At 43.2% G+C, this 15,150-nt stretch overlaps 3 protein-coding genes across 3 annotated transcripts; all 3 read right to left on the bottom strand.

Moving 5' to 3' along the window:
• Positions 1-549: 549 nt before the first annotated feature.
• On the bottom strand, positions 550-2,500 carry LOC128735195 (glutactin-like). The gene is made up of 5 exons (XM_053829691.1): positions 2,297-2,500; positions 2,100-2,234; positions 1,155-2,042; positions 782-1,094; positions 550-716 (listed from the first exon to the last, which is right to left on the bottom strand). The coding sequence occupies exons 1-5, from the start codon at positions 2,498-2,500 to the stop codon at positions 550-552; spliced, it is 1,707 nt and encodes a 568-aa protein (XP_053685666.1).
• A 215-nt stretch (positions 2,501-2,715) lies between these two features.
• LOC128735194 (glutactin-like) lies at positions 2,716-4,683 on the bottom strand. Its single transcript, XM_053829690.1, has 5 exons — positions 4,480-4,683; positions 4,281-4,415; positions 3,336-4,223; positions 2,952-3,264; positions 2,716-2,891 (listed from the first exon to the last, which is right to left on the bottom strand). The coding sequence occupies exons 1-5, from the start codon at positions 4,681-4,683 to the stop codon at positions 2,716-2,718; spliced, it is 1,716 nt and encodes a 571-aa protein (XP_053685665.1).
• An 8,752-nt stretch (positions 4,684-13,435) lies between these two features.
• On the bottom strand, positions 13,436-15,150 carry LOC128735193 (glutactin-like). Its single transcript, XM_053829689.1, has 4 exons — positions 14,944-15,150; positions 14,750-14,884; positions 13,817-14,686; positions 13,436-13,756 (listed from the first exon to the last, which is right to left on the bottom strand). The coding sequence occupies exons 1-4, from the start codon at positions 15,148-15,150 to the stop codon at positions 13,436-13,438; spliced, it is 1,533 nt and encodes a 510-aa protein (XP_053685664.1).

Raw genomic sequence — 15,150 nt, 5'->3', positions numbered from 1 at the left:
GTTCTGATAGCTAAAGTCACCGCGCGATCGCGGATGCTTCCGAGTGTGTTTCCGAATATTCAAACGTGGAAAGTATGTGCTTAACTTAGTTGTGCAAGCTAACGGCTAATATTATCGGACATCATATTGGCGATCCTGCCAATTTAAATCTTCAGTGCGTTTGTTTTGCAAGTGATAGAGATGGACGAATGGCTCGGGAGTTGGTCAAATGAACCGATTCACAAGAAAGTGCGTTCAAACGAACGGTTCTTCAAAAACGATGGTACTTCAAGCGAACCCGACGCTGATACGAAGCTTGGTTTCGTGAATCGTAATTTACCGACCTTGTCCACTTGGCAAGCAAACTAACCATGAATCATGAGCCGTTCATTCGAATCGGTTCGCAACAGCAAATGAACGGATCAGAACCGCTCACACAAAAGAGCCGTTCTATATCTATTTGAATCTAAATGTTGTCATCTAAAACACAAATAATGTCTCTCTTTAATGTCCCCCTATTTACAAATTATACCAATTCATAAACAATAGTTTTTAAGATTGAATAACTAATTATAACCAAATGAATACTAAACCAGCGATAATAATTAGTAAAAAATTGGAATAAATATGGATTGATGAGTTAGTCCGAAACCTGAGAGTAGTTGCCGAAAACTCGTTATAGAAGTTTTTCTTTTCTTCCATAATTTCGTTAATTGCCAAATAAGGACCGTAAACATCTGCAAAAGTTAATCGTCAGAGCCGTTAATCACATTGTTTGAAATTGCATCATTTCACAACTTACTTTTCATGGGTGACCAGTGGGGAACCGTTTCGGCCCTAGGAATTCCGGTCTTGGCGAACGAGGTCCAAAGCTGTACCATGGTTTTTGCTATCCTAGAACCGTCAACCGTAAGGTTCGACCAGGGAAATAAATAATACATGTCCGCAGCATGATCAACTGGCCCTTCGTAGGGAAACGGTATTGCTAGTGGTAGGCCGGTCAAGTTGTCTACTGAATAGTCGAAACTGTAGAGATAAACTCTGTCCGGATTGACAGCCGATAGTGCTAGGACGTCCACTAGAATTGGTCCTTTGATTCCGTGATTCCCGCAAATCTTTAAGTAGATGGATGTTAACTAATTAATAATTTGAAATATTGCAATTGATACACTCACATCTGTCAAACCTAGAACAACGTCCTTCCACTGAACTTGATCGATTTCGCTCATTAGAAAGTGTTGAAGGAGTGCGTAACTTTCGAGGGCACCGTCTAGTTTGGTTTGACCAAACTTTTCATGAAGCAAACGTACGAATGAAAGGAAATCGTGAGAATTATTTAGTGACGGCAGTATCTCCGGTTGTAGTTCACAGATTTCGTTTAGCAAAAATAACCCATCTTGGGAAGTAACACCAGCCATCACCGATATGTTGGGGAAAGCTTGTGAGGTATAATGTTTTGGATGTTGAGGAAAAACTCGTGAGGGACCTCCGACGACCAGTGTTGTTCCAGCGACGCTTGGATACCCGTGATTGATAATCGTTTCCTTACGATGGGATTCGAATGCAAGTAGAAGGTCACGGACGGATGCTTGTAAGAAACATTGTTCCACGTCTTCGCCACATCCCAGTCGTCTAGCAATGTCATGAGCTCCTTCAACCGGAGTGTCGCACATAGCCCATGGTGAGAATACTGATCCTGACTGTAGAATTGCTCGATGGAACAATGGCGTTGGTTTACCACGGACCAGTGGAGTGTGCAGTAAAGCGGAAACTGCTGCTGAACCGGCAGATTCCCCAAAAACCGTGACCATTTGATTGTTTCCTCCAAAATAAGCGATGTTCGCTTGCACCCACTCCAAGGCAAGTATCATGTCTAAAACTCCAACATTTCCAGGGATTTTATCACTTAGAGTAGACAAAAATCCCAATGGTCCCAGTCGATATTGAATTGCTACTAGAACTACATTGGATTCCAGGAGATAATCTGGATGGTACTCGTTTGAACTTCCAACGAAAAACCACCCACCATGAATGAAAACCATTACCGGGTGAGACGTGGTTAGCTGGAGGAAAAAAGTGATAATGCCCAACACAGTTATCAGCTTACGAAAAAAACTTACATCATTGGAAAACACTGATAGTGTGAGGCAGTCTTCTCCGAGTCCATTGGAGTCCGCACTCCAGAGCTGAGGACACATAATACCTGGCTTAGTTGCATCCAATGTATCCTGCCAACTACTGGCTTTGATTGGTGGCTGGAAGAATTGCTCTGGATTAATATTTTTCTCCTTAATTTATTTGGAAACTGTTTTCCTACCTGAAACCTCAAATCTCCTGTTGGCGATTTAGCGTACGGAATCGCCTGAAATTGGTAGATCGTTCGATTGGTCCAAGCACTGTAGGTAATTGATCCTCGTATTTGCCCCAGATCGGGGATATTCACGATAGGTGTTTGCCCATTTTGAGCACGTGCCAAAAGTAGGCTACCAATCAGAAAACAAGTTGTAATTGCAAGTCTCATGCTGACGACAAAGTTGAGCCGATACTGAGAGAACGACAAGTCGGGAAATCAATGCAGCATTTGAATCATCAATATTTATAATATACTTATAATAATGAGTGGCGTTATCATCAAGATAAGAAACTCTCAGCCTTACGTTGTTCGTTTATCAATGTATTGAGGTCGTCTTTGATATCTTTTTGTTTGCAGAATATTTTTGTTTGGATTTTAATTGATTAATTCACTGTACGGAAAATAAACATCAAAACACTGACAATGACTACCAACAATTTCGAGCCGTTGCTACTAGCTGAACTGGTCCGGAATCTTAGAGTAGTTGCCGAAAATTCGTTGTAGAAGTTTTTCTTTTCCTCCATGACTTCGTTGATTGACAAATAAGGACCATAAAGATCTAAAATAACAAATATTTTTTTGCTACTATTACTCACAACATTTGGCCTTAATAACTTACTCTTAAATGTGGACCAGGTGGAAACCTCTTCAGCCATGGGAACTCCCGTTCTGGCGAACGAGGTCCACAGTTGGACCATGGTTTTGGCAATCCTTACACCACGCTCGTTCAAGGTCGACCAAGGAAATAGGTAATGCACATCGGCTGCATGGTGGACTGACCCTTCGTAGGGAAACTCTATTGTCAGCGCTAAATTTGTTGAATTGTCTACTGCATAATCAAAACTATACAGATAAACTCTATCCGAATTGACGGACGACAATGCCTGAAGGTCCGCTAGAACTGGCCCTTTGAAAGCGTGATTACCACAGATCTTATGGGGGTAATTCAACACAAGATAGAATTGCTATTAGCTCACATTTAAACTCGAATAAAAATACTTACATCGGTTAAACCTAGAACAACATCCTTCCACTGAACTTGATCTATTTCGCTCGTTAGAAAATGCTCCGCGATCGCGTAACCTTCGAGGGCTCCATCAAGTTTCGTTTGACCAAACGTTTCATGTATCAATCGTATGAATGAAAGCAAATCGTGAGAACTATTTAGCGACTTCAGTGACTCCGGGTGAAGTTCACCGATTTCGTTCAGCGAAATCAAACCATCCTGGGAGGTGACTCCTCCCATCACGGTTATTTCGGGGTAAACTTGAGAGGTGTAGTGCTTTGGATGCTCGGGAAAAAGCCCCGAGGGACCACCTACAACCATTGTTGCTCCGGCAACGTTGGGTAGTCCTTGATTAATAACCATGTCCGTGCGGTGTGATTCGAATGCTCGTAGAAGGCCGTCGATTGGTGCTTGTAACAGACACTGTTCCAAGTCGTTGACACATCCTAAACGTCCAGCAATATCGTGGGCTGATTCGACCGGAGTGTCGCATATTGCCCATGGTGAAAACACTGAACCCGATTGTATGATTGCCCGACGGAACAACGGCACGGATCTTTCTCGGGTGAGTGGAGTATGCACCAAAGCGGAAACTGCTGCACCTCCAGCCGATTCGCCGAATATTGTCACAGCGCTACTGTTTCCACCAAACGCTTCAATATTTTTCTGAACCCACTCCAATGCTGCGATCATATCTAGAATTCCAGCGTTGCCAGGAATTTTATCACTTAGAGTGGACAAAAATCCCAGTGGACCCAGTCGGTATTGAATCACTACCAGCACTACATCTGCTTCTAATAAATAGTCAGGACGGTAAGTCATTGCACTTCCAACGTAGAATACGCCTCCGTGAATAAACACCATAACCGGTCGGGATGCGGTTAGCTGAAAACACAGATGTATAAATTTACCCAGCTAAGCGATTATATTGAAAATACTCACACTATTAGAAAACACTGATAGGGTGAGACAATCTTCGTCAACTGCGATGACATTTCCTTCCCAAATCTGAGGGCACATGACACCCGGCTTAGATGCATCCAGTGTTCCCTCCCAGCTGGTCGCTTTGACTGGTGGCTGCAAAATATCCGTAAACGTTAAAATTATTCTCCTCCTCTTTAATAAGTTGAAATCTTTCTACTTGAAATCTCAAATCACCAGTGGGCGATTTGGCAAACGGAATCGCTTGAAATTCGTAAATCGTTCGGTTGGTCCAAGCACTGTAGGATGTTGAGCCGCGAACGGTTCCCAATTCGGGAATAGTTACGATCGGTTGTTGTCCATCTTGCGCAGCAACCAGAATCAGGCAGCTAAGCAAAACGTTCGTCAAAAATAATAGGTTCATCTTACTGACAAAGTTGATTCGACACTGAGAAGGCACCATACGGTCCAAGAAAATCCGAATCGATTGATATTTATATGGTATGAATAATCGGTATCGAAACGATTTTGAATGGCGTTATCATCGAGATAAGAGCACCTGAATTCCAGTAGGAAACCAATTGGTGGTCACGTCACATGGAGAAACCGATTTATTTGTTCTGCCTCTAATGGGAATCCAATGACTTTCTAACAAATCTTAGCCGCCTTCTTCTGGCGTCCAGCAAAAAATCCGTATGACCTGATGGTGCATCTGGAGAATAACCTAGCCGAAAAGATAACGGAAACATCGACAATCAGGATTACCTGACCATACCGGTGTATTCCAATGACGTCCCAATCACATGCTGAAACACGAATGTCGCTGATTACGCATTGATTATCTTACAATTGCATTCAATTCCATTCGTAGTATTCTAGGGAACTTTTTCAAAAGGACGTAAGTGTCACTAACAACAACTCATTCTTGCGCTTTTGTTGTGCTTTTTAACTTATTTGTTTCCGATTGCACGAAATATGGAAAAAATCCTATAAACTTATAAAAAAAACTTCTGGGATTAACTAATTGAGAGATCTTACAAAACGTAAGCATGTTGGGCACCAGTTTGATACTAGGATACATTCCAAAGGTGAAATGGTGAGAAGTCCATGTCCTCTTCATTCCGAAGACTGGAAAATGTGACAGGACCAACCCCAAAAGATACAGACCAATTAGTCTCACATCTGTGATTTTAAAAATGACGGAAAAAAGCATTCGTCTCCATTTCAAACTTGAACAGAAGAGCTTTGACCATAGTATACCTACCAGTATACCAGTATACCTACCAAACTGTAAAATCAACCAGCCAGCCGGAATACAAACAACCTTAGCGGAGACGGGTAACCAACACCGGTGGAAACTTAGGTCGTATACCGACAAGGAAGGAGGCACTGTGTTGTCTCGACAGTCGTGTAGGGAACGAGCCGAGTTAGATGAATCAGCGTAAAGCAAATCTAATGAAACTGAATTATTTACTTGAGTGTAACTGAAATCCCTTGCATAGGAAGAATACCGTCATACGAACGGTAAGAGACAAGGAGAGAAATATATCGTTACGCATACTGTGTTACGCATACTGTGGCAAGATATAGCATACTCTAAACAAGAGTCAGTTTTTGGACGAACGTAGACTTTGACGGACGTTGTTCCGTATTCCGGAGGGCTCGGTTGGAATTAACCGACGGACACGACATTGGCGTAGTGCTCCCAAATTGTGAGTATGTTAAGTTGAATATAATAGTGGCGTCTGGCAAACGCCTGTTCCAGAAAATTAAAAAAGATGCTTGTGCGCATCTGGCTGTTTTCTGAACTGCCTCTGCGAAGGCTGTTTTTTGAACATATGTGTTTTTTTGTGTGTGTGATTGCGTGCCTCCGGGAAGGCAGAATGGTTTACTGAAACACGCTGGTATGCGTAGTTTGAACGCCTCTGGGAAGGCTGTGCAAAATCGTTTGTGTACGATAGCTCCCCTGAGAGGGACTTTTAGTAACTCGCTTGTGTGCGTCTTTCTTTATTGCAATACGCTGGTGTGCGCGAAAAGATGCTTGTGCGCATCCGGTTGTCTTCGGAACTGCCTCTGTGAGGGCTGTTTTTTGCACATGCTTGCGTGTGTGATTTGCGAGTATGATTCGCGTGCCTCCGGGAAGGCAGAATGGTTTACTGAAACACGCTGGTATGCGTAGTTTGTTCGCCTCTGGGCAGGCTGTAGAAGATCGCTTGTGTGCGATGGTCCCCCGCAGAGGTAGTAAAACTGATGATTGTAATGACGGAAATATTGATGATAATAACGAAACTGATTATGGTGATGTTGAAATTGAGGATTGCAATGAGGATAATGATTATAGTAATGACGAAAATGATGATGAAAATGAAGAAAATGATTATGTTGACGAATCTGACATATATGATGATTGCAATGATGAAAATAATAATAATAATAATGACGAAAATGACGATGGCAATGACGATGGCAATGACGAATCTGATGAAAGTGATGATTGTAAAGTCGAAACTGATGAAAGTGATGATAAAGCGATGATGCTAATAACGAAAATGACTATGGTAATGTCAAAATAGCAATGGTAATGATGGAAATGACAACGGCAATGATGAAAATTATAGTTATGATGCAAATGATAACGATAATGACGAAAATGATGACGGTAATATCGAAAATTATGTAGATGACATTGACGATTTGGTCATTTTAATGTTAGTTTTAGTGACATGGATAATGATAATTTTGATCTTTCTGATGATTTTGGTGTCGTGGATGATGTTGACTATTTGATTATTTTGATGGCGTAGATGATGATGATTTTGAACATTTTAATGATGTTGATAATTGTAATTATGTTGACGATTTGGATTATGATGATTTTGGCGATTGAAGCCAAAATGATGATGGTAATGAAGAAAAAATAGTAAACATGCAAATAATGATGGTAATGACGAAAATGATGATGGTACTGGTAATAATGAAAATGACAATGGTAACGACGAAATTGGTAGTGGTAATGACGAAAATGATGATGATGTCAAAAATGATAATGGCCATGAGTTTTTTTTTGATAATTTATCAGAAGAGTAGAAGAGGGGGTGAATGTAGGGAACGAGCCGAGTTAGATGAATCAGCGTAAAGCAAATCTAATGAAACTGAATTATTTACTTGAGTGTAACTGAAATCCCTTGCATAGGAAGAATACCGTCATACGAACGGTAAGAGACAAGGAGAGAAATATATCGTTACGCATACTGTGCTACGCATACTGTGGCAAGATATAGCATACTCTAAACAAGAGTCAGTTTTTGGACGAACGTAGACTTTGACGGACGTTGTTCCGTATTCCGGAGGGCTCGGTTGGAATTAACCGACGGACACGACAAGTCGGTACTACAACCTAAAACTTAAACTACTATGAAAAATCAAGAAAATTCGATTTGGAACCTTCGGCATGGACGACTTCGACGAAATAAGAGGACGAACTGGATGCTTGGTACCTGGAACTGCAAATCGCTAAATTTCGCAGGTAGCGATCGGGTGCTGCTCGAACAGTTTGAACAGTTTGAATTCGACATCGATGTGTAAATCCGAAGCACCTTTCTCCAACACAACGATATCCACAAAGCTACCTGGAGATCCCCTGTCCAACGTACAATGAACCAGATTGACCACGTTCTTGAAAAAAGTCCATTCTTTTCAAACATCACGAACATACGATCCCTACAGGGTACGGATATCAACTCTAACCATCACCTAGTGGCACTATATGTGCACTCAAAACTGTCAACCGTATATCAGACACGTCCAAGCCGTTCTCCTCGGCTAATCATCTGCTGAACAGATAACCCGCAATCTGCCAATAAATACGCGCGAATACGGGATAAGGCACTACCTTCTTCCGAAGAGTTAGGTGCTTTGAACCTCGAAGACGGTTAAGACAGAATACGTTCGGCCATCGGAGAGGCCTAGGCACTAGCAGTGATGGCCAAACCGCGGCCCGCGGGCCGCATGCGGCCCTTCGTGATGCTTCGTGCGGCCCGCGGATAGATTCGAGGGATGGCAGACTTATGAATAATTTTTTTGATGACACAGAGGTCACTCAGTTCAGTCGTAGTACCTCGTGCATATTGTAGATCGGATTACTTTCCAGTTTAAATCTTGTGGTGCTTCCTTAAAATCGGCTTTTGCTGGCGCCTAGGGATGGGAACTATCATTAAAAATCGTTACTGATAGCTATCAGTAGTTTCCAGTACGTTACTGATAGCTATCAGTAAATATCAGTAATTTTACCCATCGCGGCATTAAAGCAAAAAACTAGGAAATTTTAATATTATTACTGCGTTATTCATTGCAAGTTTACTTTGAGATTTATCAAGCCGGTTTCAGGGGGGCTCGCGCAACTGCAGACCAGATTTTTGCCACTCGGCAGAAATAATGGGAGTACAACGTGCCCACGCATCACATTTTGATTTCAAAGCAGCATACGATACAGTCGATCAAGACCAACTATGACACATAATGCACGAACACGGTTTCCCTGATAAACTGACGCGCCTGTTCAGAGCTACATTGAATCGAGTGATGTGTTTCGTGCGCGTCTCGGGGACACACTCGTTCGTGTCTCTTCGAGATGCGGCAAGGGTTGAAACGAGGTGACAAGATGACTATGATATCACAGCCGAGAACCTTGCAACGGCGGAAGCAATCTACATCACTCTTATAGCGGAGTCTAGGAGGATCGAGTTAAAAATAAATGCGTCGAAGATCACATACATGAAAGAAAGAATACATGAAAGAAAACAAACGCGTGCCTCTCACGAATGATAACCGTTGACTACGATGAGTTCGTGTATTTGGAACCGCTGGTGAGCGCGGATAACAACACTAGTAAGGAGATCCAGCGGCGCTGAATGCTTGAATAGCGGGAAATCGGGCTTGCTTTACCCTTTGTAAATCGCTACGATCAAGAAGCATACGCCGCCTATGAAGCTGATAATGTACAAAGCTCTTATTAGGCCACTGGTTCTTTATGGACTTAAGTCGTGAGGCTGCTCACGGAGCATATACGCGCCCTTAGCGTGTCCGAGTGGAAAATACTACCGACGATATTATGCGGAGTATAATCTGAAAGCGGAGAGTGGCGCAGACATAGGAATCACGAGCTACAGGCATTGTTTGAAGAGATTCCCATCGTACACCCGGCGACAGGCAATATGCTACTGTAGGCTAGACACGTCGTAAGGATGCCTGACGCCAGTGCGACGAAAACAGCTGTCTTGAACAACCCCACCGGCAGAAACAGGGAACGATTGGGAAACAGTACGAGCCGTCTCGGCTCTAGGCTGCTGACGATGACGACGATATATTGTGTCATCCTCATCTATCGTGCACAACTACCGACCAATAAGTTTAATCTAACCGATTTTTCTAACGGGACGACGTAACTGTATCAGTAAATATCAATAACAGCGAAACCATACTGATAATTAGTGATATTCTTTCTTACTGATAACTATCAGTAGTTAATGATAGTTTTCCCATCTCTACTGGCGCCAAATTTACATTTTGGTATGCGCAAGGCTGGCCAGAGGTCATTGCGACCCGCAGACTCATGGGGTGATCTAATTTGGCCCGCACCATGCCTATGCCTGGGCACCACTGATTAAGTGAACAGCTCTGAAAAATACAAGATGATTGGTTCGATGGGTAATATCAACAAGCGGTGGAGAGAAAGAAATTTGCTTGAAAAAATTATTTGAGCATTGCCACTCTAGAGAACTTGGTCAAATATCGACGAGCTGGGAACCGGTTGACCACGATCCTGCGGAGTAAAAAACGTCAAAACGAGGACAGAGATCGTGAAGAATTAGAACAATTATTTACAGTTAATGACATGCGTAAGTTTTATGAGAAGGTGAAGTAATTTCATAGGAGTTCACACCGAAACCTGATACGTTTCTTAGACACGGAGGGAATCTTATCACACACGAGCGTGAGCTGGTCGACAGGTAGAAGCACGCAGGTAACTAATAATATAACCGATGCTATTCAAATGCAAGCCAACAACCGTATGAGTCACCTTAAATGCTACTTAAAAGCTAAAAAAACAGTCAAAAAACTAATAAAAAGCAACGGGAAGTATGCGAAATGCCAGATATGCTAATAAACTGCTAATTTACTGCTTATGTTAATGCTTTTTGGTTACCTGGTCAGTTCTTTGATTAACACCTCAATGGCGAAGTTGCACAAGGAGGCGCAACGAAAGTTAACCTAAGAGTGGTCATGGAAGATAATAATGTCCCAGCGCATGTCCAAGAAGTCAAACGAGAAATCAGGTTGCTGATGACCAACTCAGCCGCTGGTATGCACCGCTTACCGGCAGAGCTTCATAACTATGGCCGAGAAACGCTGGCAGCGGCTCTTCACTTGGTATTTTTCATGATTTGGCAAGAGGAGAAACTATCGGAGGAATGGATGGAAGGAGTGGTTTGTCCAATCTAGAAAAAGAGCGATAGCTTCGACTGCTGCAACTATCGCGGCATAACGCTGGTAAACGCCGCCTGCAAGGTACGTTTTAAGATCCTGTTAGGCCCGTTGTCACCGATAACACAAGGTTTCGTAGTGAATTATCAGGCGAGCTTCATGGGGGTTCGCGCAGCTACGGACCAAATTTTTATCATCCGAGAGATCTTGCAGAAATGTCGGGAGCACAACGTGACTACGCATCACATCTTTATCGATTTTAAGGTACCATAGGATACAGTCGATCCAGATCAGCTATCGAAAGTGACGGCTTATCCTGCGTGGGTGATCCGACGAGCGGGCATAGAAACAAGGGGCACGATCTTTACTAAGGGTAGCCAACTCCTATGCTTTGCAGATGACTTTAGCCAGGAACTTTGCGACGGCGGAGACATTCTACGCCAGACTGAAAGCGAAGTCTAGGAGGATTGGGTTAAAAATAAAGCCGTCGAAAGCCGAATAAATGGAAGGAGGCTCAAAGAAACCAAATGCGCGCCTCCAACCCACGGTAACCATTGACGGTGACGAACTAGATGTGGTACACTATCAACTAGATGTGGAACACTAGCAAGGAGATCCAGCGACGTATTGAAGCGGGAAATCGGGCCTACTTTACCCTTAGCAAAACGCTTCGATCAATAAGTATACGCCGCCGTACGAAGCTGACAATGTACAGAGCTCTTATCAGACCGGTAGTTCTTTATGGACTTAAAGCTGCGGCGCTGCTCACAGAGGACATATGCGTCCTTATATGGTGCTGCGAACGATATTTGGTGGAGTACAAACTGAAAGCGGAGAGTGGCGGAGTCGTATGAATCACGAGTTATAGGCACCGCTTGGAAAGATTCCCATCGTACATCTGCCAAAATCGGTTGGCTATGGTGGACCGGACACGTGGCAACAATGCCGGACGACAGTGCAAAAGTTCTCTTCAACAACCCCACCGGCACTAGGAACAGAGTGATTTGCGACTTCTGAGACGACTCGGAAATTGGCGACAAATGGTTCAAGATCGAGTTAAATGGAGACGACTGCTTGAAACAGCACGAGCCACCTCGGCTCTATGCTGCTGCTGCTGCTGCTGCTGATGATGATGATGATGCATGTAATTCTGGCTTTTGCCCTGACTTGCCCTGACACCGACCTTCTTTCATACATCACTTGTTGAAATATTAGGATTTCGGGAGAAAGCTGACCTTACCTTTTCCTTTGTCTGCCTGCATCTCCTGCAAGATACTGCTGCTTTCGTTCCAGTTACTGATTTGTGAGCCAATGTCAATCGATACTTTGAACTTTTTAACACGATTCTCAAGATCCATTTTGAGACGGTTGATTTACAACTCCGGATTATCCATATAAGCGTAAACAACAAGATCAGATCCCCTATGTCATCATTTGCACCGTTTTGGAAAATTCGGCTCGAACGGAAAACATTGATCTCGCAATTCATCATTCGATGATGTGCCGAGCGGTAAAGTCCATCAAGGAAATCCAGATGACCCAGCGGCGCTTAGGCTGCGGCAAAAAATCAATAACAGCTGAGCTGGTGAACACCAGGAAGGCGTTGAAACTGTCAGCTTTGGAACTTTGGATTCGCGATGCGGCGAAAAAGGCGGATGTTTCCATCTGGCTTGTTAAAAAATCGATGAAAGGTACTGGTCGTCAAGATCCTGAAGATATCAAACCAGAATGATAACAAAACACGGAGACTAGGAAGCTGTGCCAAGAGTGGCTTATGAAATCAAAGGACAACGAGGCTTACATTAAGGCGGATATAAAGTAGTTGCCCTGGCAGAAGTTTTACGTGTATCACATTACGTTCCTGATGGGGCAAGAAAGAACAAGATGAGCCAATTCGTCAAAAAATTTCTAGTTTGGTAGATTATTGGTGGATGCGGCAAGATGAGCCGGCCATATATCACGACAGGTACTTCACTTACTCTTCCTGCGGTCTCACGGAGGCGAGAGGTAATTTTTGCCTGATTTGGCATTGTGCCATTACGTGTGACAGATGTTTAGCCTGGAACAGAGAAAAAAATGTTGTATACCAAAAGACGTTAATCTACCGAACGCGTGGGTGCTTCGCTCGATTGAGAAGTTTTGGGCCACAATGAAAACCAGACTTCGTAGAACACCTAAGATGTTGAGAAACAAGTTGGCGTCGAAGAGAGAGAGACAATGGGTAAATCTACAGAGACTGTAGATTACAGAGGCGCCGAGACACTCAAAATCCGCTAAATTTTGAAACAAAACGGACTACTATCATAAATAAAGGTAACTCTCCGCTTTCGTTCAAAATTTAGCGGTTTTTGAGTGTCTCGACGCCTCTGTAATCTATAGTCTCTGTTACAGAGACTATAGATGGTTGCAAGACGATTATATATTAAATTGTATATCTTAAATATACACGTTTATAATTTTATATAATTAATTCACTATACGAAAAATGAATGCCAAGACGCCGATAATGACTGTGAACAGTTTCGAGTAGCTGCTGCTTGCCGAATTGGCTCGGAATCTGCGAGTAGTTGCCGAAAATTCGTTGTAAAAGTTTTCGTTTTCCCTCATAATTTCATTGATGGATAAATAAGGTCCATGAAGATCTGAAAAAAGTAAACATCTTGAGTACACATTTCGACAACATTTTGCCTTCATTACATACTTTTCATTGGCGACCAATAGGGAAAAATTTCGGCTACCGGGACGCCCGTTCTGGCGAAGGAAGTCCAAAGTTGAACCATGGCTTTCGCTATTCTTAATCCATCCTCATTTAACTCCGACCATGGAAACAGGTAATGCATGTCTGCTGCATGATGGACTGCTCCCTCGTATGGAAACTCTATTGTCAGCGGTAAACTTGTCGAGTTGTCGACTGCATAGTCAAAACTATACAGGTAAACTCTACCCGGATTGATCGACGATAATGCTAGAAGGTCGACCAGAACTGGCCCTTTGAATGCGTGATTACTGCAGATCTAGAGAAATATTCAACGTAAAATAAAATATGAATTTAAAATTAGAATTGAGATACTCACATCTGTTAATCCCAGGACAATATCGTTCCACTGAACTTGATCGACTTCGCTCATCAGAAAATGTTCAGAGATCGCGAAGCCGCCAAGAACACCGTCAAGTCTTGTTTGACCAAACGATTCATGAATCAATCGTACAAATGCAAGCAAATCATGAGAAGTATTTAGCGACTTCAGTGACTCCGGATGCACTTCACAGATTTCGTTCAGCAAAAACAAACCGTCCTGGGAGGTTACTCCCCCCAGGACGCTTATGTTAGGGAAAGCTTGTGATGTGTAGTGCTTTGGATGCTCGGGAAAAAGTCCCGATGGACCTCCTACAACCATTGATGCTCCGGCATTAGTAATCGTATCCGCACGGTGTGATTCGAATGCACGTAGAAGGCCGTCGATTGGTGCTTGTAACAAACACTGTTCCAAGTCGTTGACACAGCCCAAACGTCTAGCAATATCGTGAGTCGCTTCAATCGGAGTGTCGTATATGGCCCATGGCGAAAATGCTGATCCCGATTGCATGATTGCCCGATGGAATAATGGCGTTGGTTTTTCACGAACGAGAGGAGTGTGCAGTAAAGCGGAAACTGCACCGGCACCAGCAGACTCGCCGAATATGGTTACGGCCTCATTATTTCCGCCAAACGCTTCAATATTTTCCTGTACCCATTCCAGTGCTACGATCATATCCAGAATTCCAACGTTGCCAGGTATTCTATCACTTAAGGTGGATAAAAATCCTAGTGGACCCAATCGGTATTGAATCACCACTAGGACTACATCCGCTTCCAGTAAATAGCCTGGAGGGTAGGCCACCGCACTGCCAAGATAGAACGCGCCCCCGTGAATGGACACCATAACCGGAGAAGATGCGGTCAACTGAATAGGAATATAGGTAGGTCAAAGTTTGTTCGACTAAGCCACTATCTTGAAAACACTCACATTATTAGAAAACACTGACAGTGTAAGACAGTCTTCATCAATTGCGAGGACATCTCCATTCCGAATCTGAGGACACATGATACCCGGCTTAGATGCATCCAGTGTACCCTCCCAGCTGGTCGCTTTAACTGGTGGCTACAATAGTTGTGTTTACATTAAAAATATCCATCACCGCAATTTACCAGTTGTCCTACTTGAAATCTCAATTCACCAGTTGGCGATTTAGCAAACGGAATCGCTTGAAATTGGTAGATCGTTCGGTTGGTCCATGAACTGTGGGATATTGAACCGCGAACGCTTCCCAGTTCGGGAATGTTCACGATCGGTTGCTCTTCGACTTGAGCAGCAACCAGAAACGGGTACCCGATCAACACACTTGTCACTACTAATAAAAGGCTCAT

The sequence above is a fragment of the Sabethes cyaneus genome, chromosome 2, assembly GCF_943734655.1.
Source record: "Sabethes cyaneus chromosome 2, idSabCyanKW18_F2, whole genome shotgun sequence".
NCBI lineage: Eukaryota > Metazoa > Arthropoda > Insecta > Diptera > Culicidae > Sabethes > Sabethes cyaneus.
The sequence above is the reverse complement of the archived record's forward strand: the minus strand, read 5'-3'. Positions and strand labels throughout refer to the sequence as shown.